Raw genomic sequence first — 17,803 nt, 5'->3', positions numbered from 1 at the left:
CAAGCTTGCCTCCTTAGCTATTTAATGCAAATACTAATATGAAGGTATTAATGAAAAATTGGTGAGAGCAAATTTCAGCGTCCAGAGTTTGTTACCTAAGAGCATGTGGTGAATTTACTTTTTTTTTTTTTTCAGTCTGCTAGAAGGATACGGCCAGTCATCCAGGGGTTCATGAATAGTTTAACAAAGGAAGGGCAGAGCTATTGAGTAATACAGACTCATTAATTGTGCACTTGCCAGGAGGATCTGTGCTTAAATCATTAATGCAGGCAACATTTCACTGCTAAGCCATCAAAAAGAAATAGGAGCACTTTTTGATTCTGCTGTCTAAAAATATAATAATATTAACAGAATAATGGTTGTTCTGGTTGTTTTGCTTTTGTTCTTTATTGGAACTGCTAATATACAGGTATTTTATATAAATGCTTGCTAAAAAGTTGTTAATTATGTTTATTTCAAAAGATGGGGTAGCTTAAGCATCAAAAACCTGTAGGTTTTTTAGGTTGCTTTTGTGTTTATTCTTTCAAAAAGGAATTTTATAATGCTTCATATTTGCTTTGATAAGGATAATACAGAAAAACCTCTGTAGATACACTGATAGGAGATAAAATTGTTAATTTTTGTTGTTCTTTAATACTGAATGTTATACAAATCTTACAGAGGATAGTTAAATAAGATGGCAAAATACTGTACTGTAGATAACAGATGTAAACTACTATTTTTACTACTGTAAATACTGTGTATTTCTAAAACCTTATTAATAGATCACTTTCAGTAATGCATTGCTTAAGCTTTTGGGGATTTTTTTCCTTTCCATGATTCTTGGTAAAAGACTTAAATAAATCTATGTCCTATTTCAGGCTGATTTTTCTAATACTACTCCTGGAACAACGTACAGTGTTACAGTTTCTGCAGTTTCTTCTTCAGTGTACAGTTTACCTGCGAGTAGAACAGTGACAACAAACGTGACAAGTGAGTTAATAATGACTGATGAAATCTTGTTGATTTTTTTGACTGTGCTTTTTTGTATGTATTATATGCACAGTAGTATCTGAGAAATTATAATCAGTTTTGAACAGTCTTTTTTTTTCCGTTAGCCATAAAAAATACAGGTATTCTATGAGAGTTTCTCTATCAGATATTTTTAAGAAGCAGTCCTGGTTGTGAGATGTAGTTGTATTCATCAGCCTGACAATATAAAAAAATTTAAAAAAAAGAAAAGAAGAAAAAGACTTAAAGGAGAACAATTTGTAAGCATTTTTATAATTTGCTACTGTGTCATGTACATTCATACCCCAATTTATATGTATAGTGGTAGACTTCAAATACATTTTAAAAAAATGTAGCCTTATCAGATGTGTTTTTGTAAGAGTGCAGTTTACTATTGAATGGTTTTAGAGAAAGGAGCTGAAATTAAGCATGCTAAAATATCTCAAATATTAAATTGGCATTAAATTTTGTTTTGTTCATGAAGGTCTTGAGCATTACATATTTTACATTCTTGTAGAAGAATGTTCCTGGTGTTCCAAAATTCATTTAATCATTTTTGTAACAGGACTCTAGCCAGCAAAAAAGTTTTTCATTTAACAGTACATTAGTTTTCTGTAGTTTTACTGGTTTATGCTGGCAGGTGATTTAATTTCTTTATAGAAGATGTGAAGGTGTCTCCATTATGTGGAAACTTAATTAAAAACTGTTTTCTCTGTGTGTGTGTGTGTATATATATATATATATATATATATATATATATATTAAAAAAACCAAAACCAATTACTTTGGTGGGTTTGGTTGTTGTTTTTTTTTCTTTTAGATCCTGGGCCCCCTGTGTTCCTTGCAGGTGAAAGAGTGGGTTCTGCTGGGATTCTTCTGTCATGGAATACACCGCTGCATCCAAATGGGAGAATTCTCTCCTATATCGTTAAATATAAAGAGGTCTGCCCATGGATGCAAACAGCTTATACACAGGTCACAACAAAGCCAGATAGTTTGGAAGTTCTTCTTACCAGTCTTAACCCTGGAACAACTTATGAAATTACGGTAAAAGCTTTACAAATGCCTTTTAATATTTTAAATTCTGATTTATTTTAAATCGTGTGAGTTTAGGATAGGTCCATATAGTGTTTTCTGAAGGACATTGCTAATTATTGTTGCCATATAACAAAATACATTAGCCAGGTATTTGTTTACAGTAGTAGTTTTATGTCTACTTTAAATAATTACCAATCAAAATTTTGTACAAAACGTAGCTTTTTCTATTGATATTCTTATTGACATATGACATTATCTGGTAAAAAATAAAAAGCAAATAGTAGAATTTTCAAAATCATCTAAATCCTTTTTCATCTTAATTGAGATTTAATCTTTCAAATCCATGGTGCACCTTGGATATTATGTGTAGATTTCTAAATCATCTCAACCAGATCCAGAAAAGCATGTAGGTACATACTTCTTTCTTTGATTAGTTTAAGGAGATTTCTTGCCTGAGTATCTTTTTAGTTGTAGCCTGTAAAGACCTTAGCCTAGTTTCCCTAAGCACTGGGAGTTTTACCTAGTGTTATCTCCTGAAATAAAAAATGGCATACCTTTCCGTTCCTTTTCCATAGATTTAAATGCCTAGATGTTCACAGTATCTACTGCCAAAATAAGTACATGTATTTTCATGGCTTCTATGTGTGAAATTTGTTTACATTTAGGCACTCCTCATCCATCTCTGAATTTTTCAACAATAAATGATTTCAGGTGAACAGAAAGGAACTGCCGTCCTTTTGGCAATATTTGCCAAGCTGTCTTCACCTGACTTACTCTTTCATAAGAACCTTAGAGAGGTGCTTCTTCTCAGTATCAAAAATGAAATGAAATTATGTGTTTGATTTGCTTTATTTCATATCATGTAATACCATACAGTGCAAAGCTATAAAAAATACTGAAGTTGACCAGACTAGGAATAGGGCTGTGCAGTGACTCTTTGTAAAGGTGGGGGGTGTTTGTGTCTAAGAAACAAAAAATGTAATTATGCCTGCCATTGTGGGAAAGTTGCTCACTGTGAATCTAGTTGTGATGACCATGCTGATAAAAGCCAGTATATCCACAGCTGGAGAAATGTTTATCCTTTGATGTCCTGCCTCCAGTCATCTGTTAAAAAAAAAAAAAAAAAAAGCACCACACAGAAATAGTTCAGCTACTATTTGAGAAAAGAATTATCACCTAGGCTCTAAGCAGATTAATCTCTTCAGACAGATGAAGTTTGATAATTTAATTAAGATAATTCAGTTTGCAATTCTGAGTAGCTCAGTAGCACTTGTGTGGGGTTCACTGTTAAAGGTTTTTCAAATTTCATTCTTTGCTCCATATACGAATCTTCCCCAGGAAAACTGTGGAATGTTTGAAGTAATTTGTTTTACTTAGCAATAACTTGCCCCTTTTTGGTATATACAGGCAAATATGTATATATATATGTGTGTGTGTGTATATATATATATATATATATATATGGCTGGTGCCTGACACATTGATTTTCGAGCAGAATTTGACTCAGGAAAATTACTTGTGACCCAACAACCTCCATCTAGCAGGGACCACACGGCTTTTCTCATGAGTGAATAAAAATCTGTTGGTAAGCTAAGGGTTGTTACATTACCTACTGCTTTGGTGGGCGCCCTGACTGTCTGACCCACGAGCAACCTTGCAGATTCAATAACAACTCAGGTGGAAACACTTTTTCTACATCACAGATGTGACCAAAAAGAAACATTATGTTTTCCTTCTCATGAGCAATTTCTTGTGGTTCTTTTGGTTTGTTCGGTTGTTTGGTTTTTTTTTTTTTCAGTCTGTTGTCATTAAAAAGTAGTCCTTAATTTTTGCATAGGTGAAAATTCTTATTGTTTTAGGGTACCTGGCTTGGTCCTGTTGTGAAATTCTTTCTGGTAATACTGTGACAGTAGAGTTCAACAGAGCCTATAAGCTTTGAATATGGGTTTCCAATCTGTTTGTAACAGCCCAGTCTTAATTTCTTTACATCTAATGAAAAAAGCATTTTTAAAGAAATAGCAGTTACAAGTGATAATTTGTTAAATGCTGGAGAGTTATGGATAATTTTGAATATCTGATCATTGATATTTATATGAAAACATGCGTTCAGGGTTTTTTCCTAAACTTAAATAGTTAGTGGCCATATATTTCAGAGCCTAAAAATTAATACTCCTTCCAAATGTGAATTGCAGCTCCTTGAACTTTGGATAGTGTTTTGTTATCTGCATAATAAACTTGTCCTTCTTAAATGTTTCCAAGCTTTTTTTTTTTTTTTTTTTTTTTTTTTTTTTTTAATAATGGCTCTTTGTGGCAGTGATCTCTAGAAGCTAACAGTACATTGTGTAAGCATTTTTTTGGATTTATCTTCAAAGCTCATCTGTGTGTGTAGCTGACACCTTTACCATGCAAGTTTTTGCATACTTATGTCATAATAACTTTGAGATCCTTTGAAACTATACGTATGAGATAGGGATTTCCTGTCTTGATGCTTTTTCCTTTCTGGACCATTTCTACAATATGTACTTTGAGATGAAAAAACAAAAAGTCAGTGTTCAGGTGAGGACATACTTTTAGATGTATATAATGCAATTTTAATACTGTCAGAATTTTCTGATTGCCTGTCATACACCTGAAGATTTCCAGGTAATTTCCTCAGCTATTGCAATTACTGTAGAATTCATCAGTGCTGAAGGATGTTTCAAGTTGTTCTCTCTGTGACACAGAAGTAGGTAGGGTTCTGGGGAGGGGGGATTGTATAGCTTAGGAAGGAGATGCCCAGTGGTACAGGTTCTCCTTCACCAAGCAGAGCATGCACTGAGCTGGGAAGTGGTCATAAGTATATACATCCTTTTACATCCTAGATTAAGTCTTCAGTGTTACCTTTGCTGTAGTTTGTCTGCTGTGGCTTAGTGCTTTTGTTTAAATAGCTTTACAGTCTTCTGAAAGATGCCTAGTTTAGTCGTGAGAAGTGATTAGAACAATTCTTTCTGACCTGCTGGCTTCTTCCACTGTCTTTGCCCTTCATTATCACCTGCATGCTGTCTGTTGGTTTTACTATGATCCACACAGTTTTGCACATCTGCCCCTTTTCACCCCGCTTTCCCCATAGACTGCACCATCAGCTCAGCACCTCCACCATGCCTTTGTTACCTGACACTGATGGGAGGGTACAACTCTGCCAGCTTTAACCTTCCTGGTGAGCTTTTCACTTTGCTGCTTCTTTCACACACCTCTCACCATCACTGTTGGAATTTTGCTCATGTTTTACTTTTGTTGTCTCTGTCACTTCTTTTCAAAATAAGGAGTCAGGCTTCATTCTTCTTTCTTTGTAAGTATTGCGTGTCATGGCCCATCACTGAGTTGAATTGTCAGTAAGTCCTATATTGCAGAGTAAATTGCATTGTTATTGCATTTATCTCCATAAATTCTACAAAAGTCTCAATGTACTGCCCTTTCACGGGAAGACTCTGCTATGATCATGAGCATTGAGGCACATCCACCATAAAGTGCATCCACAATTCTGTGACCTGTTGTCTTTCTGCCAAAAGACATACTTTCCTCAGGTTTCTGCTCCGAAGGAGGCTGACCTGCTTTTGCTATTCTTCAGGAGTTCAAGAAATAAAAGAGAACCTATTTTCCTTTTTGCTCTTTTATGTTATAGTACAAGTACAATAGGAATGAGGAAGCTGGTTTAAGTGAATTGTGGTAAGGAAACAGTGTTACTGATGTTATTCTTGCTGTTGACTTTAGCATAAAATAGGGACTCAGCACTTTTGAAGTGTGGATATTCACACAGGGTTTTTTCAATTTCTTACACTGTTTCATAATTTTTCCACTTTATTTTTTCACATTTATATGTTGAGTAGGAATTAAACAATACAGCTATAAAAGGCATATTCGTGTGTATATTTATAGTTTTAAAAGCTAGAAGGTGAATCTCTGTGTATCCTTAAGATTTTCATAGTCTCCGGAACTAGATATCCTATAGATTCTCTAATGTGGTGCTTTTTTTTTTTTTTCTGTAGGTTGCTGCTGAGAACAGTGCTGGTGTTGGAGTATATAGTGATCCTTTTCTTTTTCAGACTGCAGAAAGTGGTAATTTTAATAAGGCTGCTACTTACTTTAATTAAAGCTGCTCTAATTTGTTCAAATAAAGTATCCATGCACATTTTATTCTTGAACAAATTCTGATGCATTTAGAACAAAATCCTAATTCTTTTTTATTCTCTTACTCAGTGGAAAAGGTGCAATTTGCTCATATTTGCTGAACTACCAGTTTCTAGGTAGGCTGCTTCCAGAAAGCAAGGTCACAGGTTGAACAGAACTACGTATCAAGTGGACCCATCTGCTGTTGCCTGCAGCAGTACGAGACAGACTTTGTTGTGCGATCAGCACTGGCACTACCTAGATATGTCAAAACATATTTGTTTAGTGCTGGAGTCAGCTGCCTTCTCTAAGAGGCCCAGCACAGAAAGTATTTTACTAAGTTTTTACTTTTTAATTCTGAAGAGAAAAAAAAGTAATACATGGCTGAAATGAAAATTTTACTTGATGGTTTTGAAGATTAAAAAGTAATAATTACACTCGTATTTGCATAATCTTTTTAGTGTTTGTAGTCTCACTTACGCTTCAGGAGCAATTGTGCCTTGGCTGAAGAGCTGGCACCAGGCCAGTTATGCTAGGGTGAATCAGTCTCAGTGGAATATAGTATTTGGGCTGCCATGGCAGTGACTGTCCCTCTGCATTTAGGAATCCTGGTTGGTTTCTGTAGCTGTGCAAACTGCAGAATGCCACACCTCAGTTAATACCAGGAAATCATCACTCTGCATGAGATTTCTGAGATAATGCAGTGATTTATGAAAACAAATAATAAGAAGGGGTAGTAAACTTGCCACATGGAGCAATGGAAAGTCATTATTCTTCATTATTCTTTGTATGTTGTTGCTGGTAGAGAACCGTATTTCCATGAAATTTATTTACTCATTTTTGACAGAGGATAACACTAACATTTCTCCATATGAGAACATTAGCTTTTTACTTTTCGATGCATTTCTGTTTAGATTTTTATTAAAGCTAAAATCCCTTATTATAAATGTAATTGGAAGATTGCTTCGAATTCTAGGTGAGAGTTACGTGTCACTGATACTACATTTGTACTTTTACCTTCTCAGCTTTTTTTTTTAAAAAAAAACCTATTGCTTTGATGGTTAAAGAAAGCCCAACATCTTGATCAACATGGAGAGGTGCAGTTTAAAGTAGGAAAGTTAGCCAGAAGATATAATTATTTAAATATAGAGACTGTAGTCTGGGAGGAGGCGGATGGAGATGAAAGGTCAGCAAAAGATTCAGCAGGGCCTAAGTCAGAACTAAATACGAGGCTTGGAGGACCTGTCTGAATTCACCTGTGGAAGATCTGTAATTGTGGACAGTTGCAGGAACTGCTGCTGACTGTGCCATGCAGATAGGACTAAGAGAGAGCCCCAGTGCTCTAATTCATAGGAGAGTTCAGACAACATGTGAAAACTTGTTTAGATGCTGCATCCCATTCCTCTGTGCTGTAATTCGTACAGATGCTGTGACAAAAGGCCTTGGAAAACATCACTGATACAAAGAATACAATTTCTGCAGTAATAGTGAATATTCAAATTAAATTGATCTATTAAAGCTACCAAAAATCGATATCCAGCTGAAAAGATGATACACGTGAAGTGAAAGAAAACACTCCATGCTATTACATGCTCTTAAACAAACAAAAATGGTCAAAAATTTGCTGCTTCTGACACAGTAGATGAGTTGCTTCTAGGAATAATATTTTTAAGTTGACCAAACCAATTACTATATTATTACAAGACTGAAATTATTGTATTTCTCACTTACATTAGATTGGAAATGAGCTGGTTGCATATCAACACTTCACATGTGTTTGTGAATGGTTGTTATTTATTTGCTTCAGGCTTTGGAAGCTAGAAATGGCATTACCAAAAAAAGGGATTTTATTTTTTTCCAGTGCTGAGAAGAAAAGTGTGTCTCACTGCTTTTGTTTGTTTTGTTTTCAAGCTCCAGGTAAAGTAGTGAATCTCACAGTTGAAGCCTTAAATTATTCAGCTGTAAATCTGATCTGGTTTCTCCCTCGTCAACCAAATGGAAAGATAACTAGTTTCAAGATTAGTGTGAAACATGCAAGAAGTGGAATTGTAGTGAAAGATGTCTTGGTTAAAGTAGAGGACCTTCTGTCTGGGAGGTTACCAGAATGTAATGTAAGTGCTATAAACCTTTTAAATTAGAAATAGACTCAAACCACAGAATATAGTTTTACATTTGAATTTTAAGACAAAAAATTTGGAGGCTTGCTTTTCAGAACAAACACAAATACTTTACACACTTAGGCCCAAGGCAGGATATTATGGTTGAAGAAAAACATTTATCTTCAGAATAACTTAAATGGAATGCTTTTCCTTGAAAAGCTCAGTTTAATCAAAGTAAAAACGTTAAAAAAGGTTCAATTTGATATGCTTTTAACAGAAAATAATGAAATAGATAATTTTGAATTTTTTCAGCTTTCAATTTTTACATTTTGTTTTATACAGCATTCAGTTAGAGAAAGCAAGAATTGGTGTGGGTTTTTTTTTGTCAGTGCTGATATATAATAATGTTAATATTTTTATATATAGTATCATAATGGTTTTTTGTATTTTAAATGTGTGCTTTATTCTGTGTATCACATTCCAACATTGTTTAAATACTTTTCATATCAAAATAAAGACCCATCATTAGCAGAGTGATTTTTTAAAAAATGTTTGTAGTCTGAGTTGTTCTTACAAGAAGCATTAATTGAAAATTTTCTGAATTTTGACTATTCATTGGATTCAAACCTGTAACCAATCTATACCTTTTAGAATTTCTTGAAGAAAATTTTCTGGTATTTATTTTCCTTTTCCTCTTTATTCTGAGCAGAGTCTTATGATTTCTTGGATGTCAAGATTTTATTTTGAAGATCATTTTAGACATCATAGAGGTTCCCAACATCAGGCTGATTTAATTGAGCACTGAGAAGGGAGACTGGCACCTACTGAGTCATAAGCATTGGTTACTGTGTGTCTCCTGACTATGGATGAGGAAACACTTTTCTGGTCTTATCCATGATAATTGGATATATGTATGCTATATATGTATACACATGTGCATGCATATAATATACATGTGATGTAGAAGGACCTCACTCAGGGACTTCTTCAGAGAGAGACTGAACATTGAAAATGATATCTGGGAATAATTAAATGAATCAGAGAGAGTTACTTCAGTCAGATTTGAGATCTTTCGGGATAAGGCAGGAAACTAATACTATCATTAACTGTAGTAAGAATGTCAACTAATGAAAAGGTAACCTATATTTGGAGATTGAAGTATAAAAAGTGAACCAATTTAGGATAATTTAATTTCAGAGGTGGTCTACCTTTTTTTGATCTATGTATATTTACAGTTATAGGTTATAGATGCAGCTTATCATGTTTCGTATTTTGTCCTTTTGTAGGATAACAGTGAATCATTTCTGTGGAGTACTACCACTCCTTCAACGACTTTTGGCAAATCCACAATTCCTTCACGGACTACGGTTACACCAATTACAGAGGCACCGAGTCAAATGAGTTCTGTTTGGAATGAACCAATTAGTTTTGTTATAACTAACCTCAGGCCATATACTACCTATCTTTTTGAAGTGTCTGCAGTTACCACTGAAGCAGGCTACATTGACAGTGCAATTGTCCGGACACCAGAATCAGGTATATACTGCTTTCAAATGGAAATAAAGTTCTCTAATTTATATGACAACTTCAGAATACCAGTTTGCAGTTATGTTGCAAGATACTTTAGTCTGAATATATCTTTATCTGTATTATGCTCTTGTACTTGCACAATTACTTAATTTTACTTGCTGGAATCAACTGAAAGTGTGTATAACTGTTAATATATCTAATAATGTATAGTGAGTGGAAGTTCAGTTTTTATTAAAAGTCAAAGATACCAAAGTATGCTCAGGACAGGTCAAATTTTATGAGAAACTGAGGATAATTTAAGAACTGCAATTAATGGAAGGAGAATTAAAAGTACAGATTAAGAGAAAAGGTGTCAGGCATAGTATTCAAAAAGCAGGTGTATTGTGTACACTTAGAGCTTCTTTGCCTTTGTGCAAAAATAAACAGTATAAAGAAAACGCCTGTCCCGTGGTTCCTCAATCTGGACCTATTGGAGAAAGTTGTTCAGTGCTGAAGAAATCTTTAAACACTAGGAAAGTTGATTTCGGTTTATCTGCAATGCACTGAGACGTTAGAATTGGAAACAAAGGTTGTCCAGGAGCAGGAGTTCTATAAAATGGCTTAGGTAGTGGGCAAACATCATGTAGTAGAGCCATACCAAAAAGGTGTTCTAAAGGAATGTTATTCTGGCTTTCCATCTGCTAGTGCATCATTATTTTGCCTGACATAGTTTGATGTTTCTGGGTTCCCATTTCATACATCCAGAATTCATAGTGCTATTCAGATGAAAAGAAATTTAATTGCCTCCTAGCACTGTTCATTTGAATTGCTTTGCTAGAATTAAAAAATCCTTAGTTTGCTGTTCAGTCTAGGGCTAATAACATTTTGTCTAGTTTCTGTTCTAATGGTCTCAGGGCTAATTTCCAGTTTATTTTAACCCTGTTAACATCCTAGGATAAATGCACTGGTAATAAGAAAACCCTGGAAAGTGATCAAAAGCTTACACAATGGAATTTAGTTCTGCCAAATACCTAGGAAGATGTCAACTGTTTGAAAGATAAGATCTTCAGTCCTTGTGTACTGGGTGCCTGTACCCCCAGGGTTTGTCCATTAAAGCAGGGTCTAGGAAGAGGGAGGTTGGCTTACGGATCACTGTGGGTGGATGCATGGTGTGCACAGGGCCACGGGCACAGTCAGCCCTCATGGCCCAAGACTTAGCAGGTCCTTCTTAGGACCACACTGGTATACCCAAGCTTCTGGATCCACCTCTACTTGGTCTTCACCTTATGAGCATTTAGGTGCTTGTTAAACTGTTCCCTTGCAAGTGCTGTCTGCCTGCGTGCCAAGGACCCTGTTCTGAGCCTGGCCGTAGAGTTGATTGGTGATTTGTTAGGAAGGCATTATGAGTTAATAGATGTTTTTCCTCATTATTTTTATTTTTTTACCTTTCATTTGTCTCAGTGGGAAAGGTGTTTTTACATGCTAAATTTTGTATTTATCTGTATAGACTATATAGGCGAATCATAAATTAGGAATGTTGCTTTGCAATTATTGTGAACAGTTCCTCCTCCAGTATCAAGGACCATCATTCAGTGTCTCTGTGATTACTGAAATGAACTCCCCTCTCCAAATGTCTTGGTTCTTACAAGAGTCTTTTTAGTGCCACACTAGCCTCCCCCTCCAAGTTACCAGTTTCTCATACAGCCAAAACCTCACATTTCATTCCTCCACTGGAGTGTCTGAGATGAGGCTTGAGGGAGAGGAACTGATATAGTTTGTGATAGCAGGTGGGAGGATGGAGAGAACATTTATTTCAAATATCACTTTCCTGCTCACATGGGAGCATGACACAGAGTTGTTGTCATGCCCATTTCATCACACAGAAGGAGATGATATATGTCCTTACTGTATAGCTCATTGATGTTCCACTTAAAAATGCTGCAATTATTTTTGTTCCCTCCAACCAGAATTTTATGAGATGTGCTGAAGCTCTCCTGTGTTCCTGACAAAGATGATATTTTTCTTCCTTTGTTTTTTGAAAAAGAGGCTACTTATTTAAAGTATTTTTAAATGCTTCATTATATATATATATTTTTTAAAAATATAAACTATTTTTTAAAAAAATACCTCAGCATGAAGGTATTTCCTTTGCAGGGATGGCTGTCAAGGGGAGGATACTTCTACAAAGAGAAAAAGATTTAAACTTGGAAAAAAAAAGTGGACTCATAAGTTAATACTTGTGTGCAATTGTAGCTGATACAATTTGCATAAGTAGTCACTACTGACCCATCTATTGCATATCTTTCAGGAATGATCAGATTTTTCATTTCTTGCATTTGTACATTAGTTTTTACAAAAGACTATAGGACTTTTTTTTAAAGAGTAATATGTTAATTAACTTACATATTTGTTTACAGGATCAGTCTATATCTCCATATTGGCTTAAATCTTACACATGACATATCAAGACCTGATTTTCTTAGAAATTTGTATCAAGCAGTTCCCATAAGTTTACTTGCATATGCAGCATTTTTAAAATCAGGTTTGTTTTTACTCCGTATGGATGTACAAAATTCCACCACCTTTAGTTGTTTTTGGATTCAGATTTTAATCTCTGTGATAATATCTCATTAATTTATCAGTGCAGTAAGGTATACTTTAGAAAGGGCAGGGGTCAGATTGCATAATCACTTGAGTATTGGAGTCATTTAATATATGTGAATAGTTTAATGAAAACAGAAAATTACTCATGTATGTAATGTTTTCACAAACTTAATTGGTTCCAGGGTTACCTTTTTGGGTAGCAATGTATATCATTATTGTTGTCAAAAATCTTCAATACGAAATATTGTCTATATGAAAGAAGAACCTATTCAAGGAAGAAAAAAAGTACCTGATGTGAGCTCTGTATTGCTAAGCCTCACAGTCATAGTTAAACATCATCTATATGTAATGGCTATCATGATGAATTCCATGCTAAACTTGGTAGAATCTCTGCCTTTGTCTTTTAAGGATTGTTTGCATACTACCAGCTCTCTTGATACCTTTTGTGAGCATTACCTTATAAAAGAAATTAAATAAAATTAATTCATTTTTGATGAGATGTGCTTTTAATGTAGCTTCCCTTCAGAATATTTAATGTTTATCTTTAAAAAGAATTATATGATATGTGGTTCTTGGAAATCCTATATAAATTATTTTATGTTCATAGACTTTTTCCAATATTGTTTAAGTTCCAGAGGATCCACCACAAAATTTTGCCAAGAGCAACATTACAGCAAAGTCTTTTGCAGTGATGTGGGACCCACCTACCATAGTAACAGGAAAGTTTACTTACAGAGTTGAGCTGTATGGACCATCTGGTAAGTCTGAATTAATGTTTTTATTTCTTTTTCTTTTTTGTGCTTATTTCCTTACACTTGCATTCTTAGTGTCCCTGCCAATCAAAAATGAATATTTGAAAGCAGTGCTATGTATACTTTTTACTATTAGAATTTTTAATAGTTTTTAGATTACTTTTAAGGGAAAAGTCTGTCCATTGTGAGGAAGAATATGCAATTAAATTCACACTGGATATTCTGAAGAGTGGAGGAAGCTAACTTTCCTCACTCTTTCAGAGAGATGACAGGCTAAGCTTGCAGCTGAATGAGGGTGTTTATCCAAATAATTCTGTATCTTACCTTTACTCTTTTCTCTTCCTGTTAAAGATTTCTGGAGGATTTTAATTCGTGCGTAGCATATAATCAACTGTATGCGTCTGTTTTGACGGGTTTATAATTTTTTTTAACTCAGACATATATGTATAAAGAAATTATATAATTGCTTGTAGTTACATAAGAAGTTAATGATCTGTATAGTAATGTTTTAAGGGACCACATAAGGAAAAGCAATAGAAATTAATTTATAAACAAAAAAAACCCAACTTTTAAAACTTGTACCTTCTTGAGGTGGCTTTTTTGTTTGTTGTTTGTTTGTTTGTTTGTTTTTCCCCCCAGATATTCAGTACTGTTTCTGGTGAAGTTGATGCCAAATTGGCTTTTCACAAACAAATCTGGCTTTTCATCATTCATCATCCTGGAAAGTAGCTGTGGACTCTTTATTTTTGAGCTAAAATCTCTTCATTTTTAATTCCAGGTCATATTCTGGATAACAGCACAAAAGATCATAAATTTGTATTTAGTAACCTTGTGCCGTTTACAACATATGATGTGTACATCAGTGCTGAGACAAGTGCTGGGGTGGGGCCAAAGACTAACCTTAAAGTTTTCACTCCTGCAGATGGTAAGTAAGCAAAGAGAAGTGAAGTAAACAGACTGTAAATGATAATAGGTTTCAGTTTTCCCTTCAGAGGCTTTTAGGTACTTTTCAAAGGAAAAAAGGGGTGTGTTATAAGAGAGGAATAAAAAGCTAATGAAAGAAATTAGCTAAAAATTTATCACATCGATTTATTTCTCCATTTTTTGATGAGTTCATATGCTATCACTAAACTACTCGCTATCAGAATATCAGAAGCCTTCACAGATTTGAAAGAAACGTAGTTTCTGCCTGAATGAAAGTAGTTATTTTTAGACATGGTAATTAAATTGCAGGTCCCCCCATTACCCATTAGATGGCAGCAAGTGGAAAAGAAAGAACAGCGCAGGATTCCCCACGGCTAGTTAGTTCAGCCCCAATTTTTTTTATTAAACATGTCATTTGACTAATTTTCACCAAATCCAAGGTCCCACACCAGTCTCTAATGAAGCCACCTTTACCAGGGACCACAGCTCTGAGGCAGACCCAACATCGAGATCTTGTCTTGGGGCAGTTTAGCCCCTGAGCCATCTACTCTGTTGTCTGGGAGTTTTGGCTGCCAGTAGTTGACTCACCAGGTGAGTCCTTTGCTGTATTGAAATGCAGTTTTATCTTACATGTGCGTGAGATTGTGCAGGATCTGCATCTGAGGATGCAGCCAGAAAAAATTAAGAGTCAGTGTGTAATAGGCAGGCAGTTTCATGATGGTTATTTCTGTATTATGTTTATGCCACACAGCACAAATTTAGAAAATCTCTCAATCAGTGATTGCTGCAATGCTTGCTGTCAAGGTGTAACAGCAGGAGGAACACCTATCCTTATTTATCATATTCTTTCTTGAAGTATCTGCTTTTCTCAGCTCTCAGAGACAATTTCCAGAGATGGCCTGCCTCACTACAATCATGCTTATCTGCTGTCTAAACTCACTGGCAGAAGCCAAAGGGGATTTTGGTGGGTTTGGGTATTTTTTTTAGAGGGACATAGAATGTCTCATTTTAATGCCAAATCTAGAAATATTCATTATGCAAGTAATTTCAAGTTTGTCTTTTTCTGAGGTATATTAGGAAAGAATATTTTTCATATCAAATCTGAATATTGTTCTATTGAATATAAGTGTATCTAATCTCTGGTAGTCCTTTGCAAAGTATGCTATCATTATTACTGCATAGGTAAAGAAGAAATTGAACCAAAACCTGATATAAAAGGGAAGTGAGCAAGATGTATCATGTTAATTTTTTTTTCAGCTTTTTACTTCAGGTTTTGATGAATTTAGAACTAAGCTTTCATTATTGATATACTTGAGATTCTATATAGGAAGCTAGCAAAGGTCTGCTTGCTTCCAGTGCACTGACTTCAGTGGACCTATCCTGATTTACATCCTCTTAGGATCTGACCATATTCATACATAAGTCATATATGTCAAAAAAACCTGTGTGCATATTTTTAGAAGTGTAACTTGTTTGCTTAGAAAGCATGTGAAGTAACTGTCTACCTGCACAGGACTAACTCAAAAGATAAGGACATGAAACTTGATTAAATGCTTATTGTACTTTGCATGCAGTGCTGAAAAAGTTTGTAATAAGCACAAATGTTTAATTAAATCAAGTTTTTCTTGAATATTCAGTCCCAGGTGCTGTATCAAATTTACATCTAGCAGAAGTGGAGGCCACATATATAAAAATTGTTTGGAGGAAGCCAGGACAACCTAATGGAATCATTACTCAGTACAGAGTTAAAGTACATCTGCAGGAAACAGAAGTGATTCTGGAAAACACTGTCCTTGAAGGAAAAAATAAGGTATTCAGGGTTTTTTTAATATGGATTTCTTTGCTAGATTAAATTTGCTTCTCTGCCTTATCTGATAGATACAGAATGTGGAATTAGCCACCACAGAGGAGTTGACAATGCTTTTAAAAGCCACCTTCCTCACCCTACCCTCTTTCTCTGGCTGGGTTTTAAAGAGGTTCCAATAATGCTCTTTCTACAACAGGAAAACAATAAATGATTATTGTAGAATGATCCAGACTGTCTTAGCTACTGAAGACAGGAAGCCGTAGCCCAGTCTTGTGCTTTCTAGCCCTTGAGTTCTTTGCAGCATAGGGTGACCTAGCAGTAAGATTTAGGTGCCTAGATTGATACATAGCCACTAAGGCAAACTCCTAGAAGATGCAGGTATGAATCCTATGGACAAGTCAATTAAACAGAAGTCTCCCAAGGCTGGTTAAATTCTCTGCTTGCAAGGCAAACAGCCCTAGACGTTCTGCCCCCATCTGTATCCCTGAATGTACATGTCTTGATACTACATGCTGAACTCCATGCTATGGTTGTATACTAAGGAAATCTGTGCACATCTATTGGATCAAATCTTGTAGAGGATGTATGCTATCAGTCAGTCTAGCTTCTGGATTTTGGGTGCCAATATGCTCTACATGCTTAGATGGGGCAGCTCTGAGCATGCAGTACGGAACTGTAGAACCCTAGCAAACATTGAGCTCAGGATTGAGTGCTTTCTGAGGTAGGGCTTTTCGGTCTGAACTTTGAACATAGGTGCCCAAAGTCTGCAAAATTCCTTTTTTCAGATAATGGTGTCTTTTTCTGGATCTGACATAGAATCTAAGTTTTTGATGTAGAGCTGAATGAAGGAGTTCATTTTCAAGTTGAATGGTATACATTAAATAGAGCCCTGGAGCCAAATAATAAATAAGGAGTAATGGGGAAAAAAAATGAGGATAAAGATCCATTCATTAAACTAGGCAGACATCCTTGGAAAATGAAAGTATATAACTGTGTAATTAAAGATCGTATCATAGTACAGACACAAAAAAAAGGGAAGTTGTCTGCACAGATATGTTTTAATGATGGGATTTCCTAATTTTTGAGTTCTTAGTGTAGCATCATTGCTGCTTTATTATAGTTTATTGAATGTAATTTTCTAATTAAAACCCAAATCAAATCATAATAAATATTACTTTATTTAGCCCCATTAACACAAGCTTTGAACATCTACAGGATTTGAACTGTCAGATCCACAGTGCTAACAGTACTCAATAACTAGTAGCAATAAAAAGCTGTTGTCTTATATCTGGAAAAGCCTCAGAAGCCAAAAAGTATTTCCACATGGATTACTATTTTGCTATAAAATGCTGGTGAGGATGAGGCATATATAGCTTTTACCTGTTGGTATTTAGGTGAGACTGATGCTATATCTCTGCCTGTGGTTAACAGCCCTCCCATAGTTAAAGCAGTAAAAAAGCTGCTTTGCTCTCTCTCCATCCAGAGTCTGTAGGGAGAGAGCTAATGTGTATTAGTTACATCACTGTAAAAGCATCTCTTTCTGGCAGTGAAGTGGGCCGTATGTGTGAGTGGGGAGTGTTCACAGATGACAGCAGAACAATTTAGAGACACTGGAGTGCTGGATTCCATCCCAGATCCTGAAGGGGCATAATGATCTAGTACTTGCACACCATTCTGTACCTATGCTTTAATAGCTCTCTCTTTTCTCTTCTGCTTTTGTTTTTCCTCCCTTTGTAGTTCTTGCTCCCCTTATACCTACTGCCATCCCTTTCCAACATTTATCTTTTGCTCCTTCTGTCTTATGGACCTCTATATCACTTACCTCCTTTTCACTTTCCCTTTTCACATATATACTCCCTTATTTTCCCTCTCCCCTTATTTCATTAGCTTCTGTCCCATTATTCCCTCTCAGTGATCTAGTCAACCTGTTACTC

General features: G+C 35.4%; 1 protein-coding gene across 1 annotated transcript in view; it reads left to right on the top strand.

Annotated features, from left to right (window-relative positions):
- The first annotated feature begins 307 nt into the window (after positions 1–307).
- PTPRQ (protein tyrosine phosphatase, receptor type Q) overlaps positions 308–17,803 on the top strand; it is a 108,409-nt gene continuing 90,913 nt past the window's right edge. Inside the window, exons 1-9 of the mRNA XM_026868362.1 lie at positions 308–409; positions 861–972; positions 1,811–2,037; positions 6,054–6,123; positions 8,086–8,285; positions 9,560–9,809; positions 13,016–13,144; positions 13,917–14,063; positions 15,700–15,872. Of these exons, the coding sequence (XP_026724163.1) occupies positions 356–409; positions 861–972; positions 1,811–2,037; positions 6,054–6,123; positions 8,086–8,285; positions 9,560–9,809; positions 13,016–13,144; positions 13,917–14,063; positions 15,700–15,872 (1,362 nt within the window). The 5' untranslated portion in view covers positions 308–355. The remainder of the gene's footprint in view (positions 410–860; positions 973–1,810; positions 2,038–6,053; positions 6,124–8,085; positions 8,286–9,559; positions 9,810–13,015; positions 13,145–13,916; positions 14,064–15,699; positions 15,873–17,803) is intronic.

Source organism: Athene cunicularia (assembly GCF_003259725.1).
Source record: "Athene cunicularia isolate RWA chromosome 1 unlocalized genomic scaffold, athCun1 chr1_part2, whole genome shotgun sequence".
NCBI lineage: Eukaryota > Metazoa > Chordata > Aves > Strigiformes > Strigidae > Athene > Athene cunicularia.
This window is presented reverse-complemented; position numbering and strand designations above follow the sequence as displayed.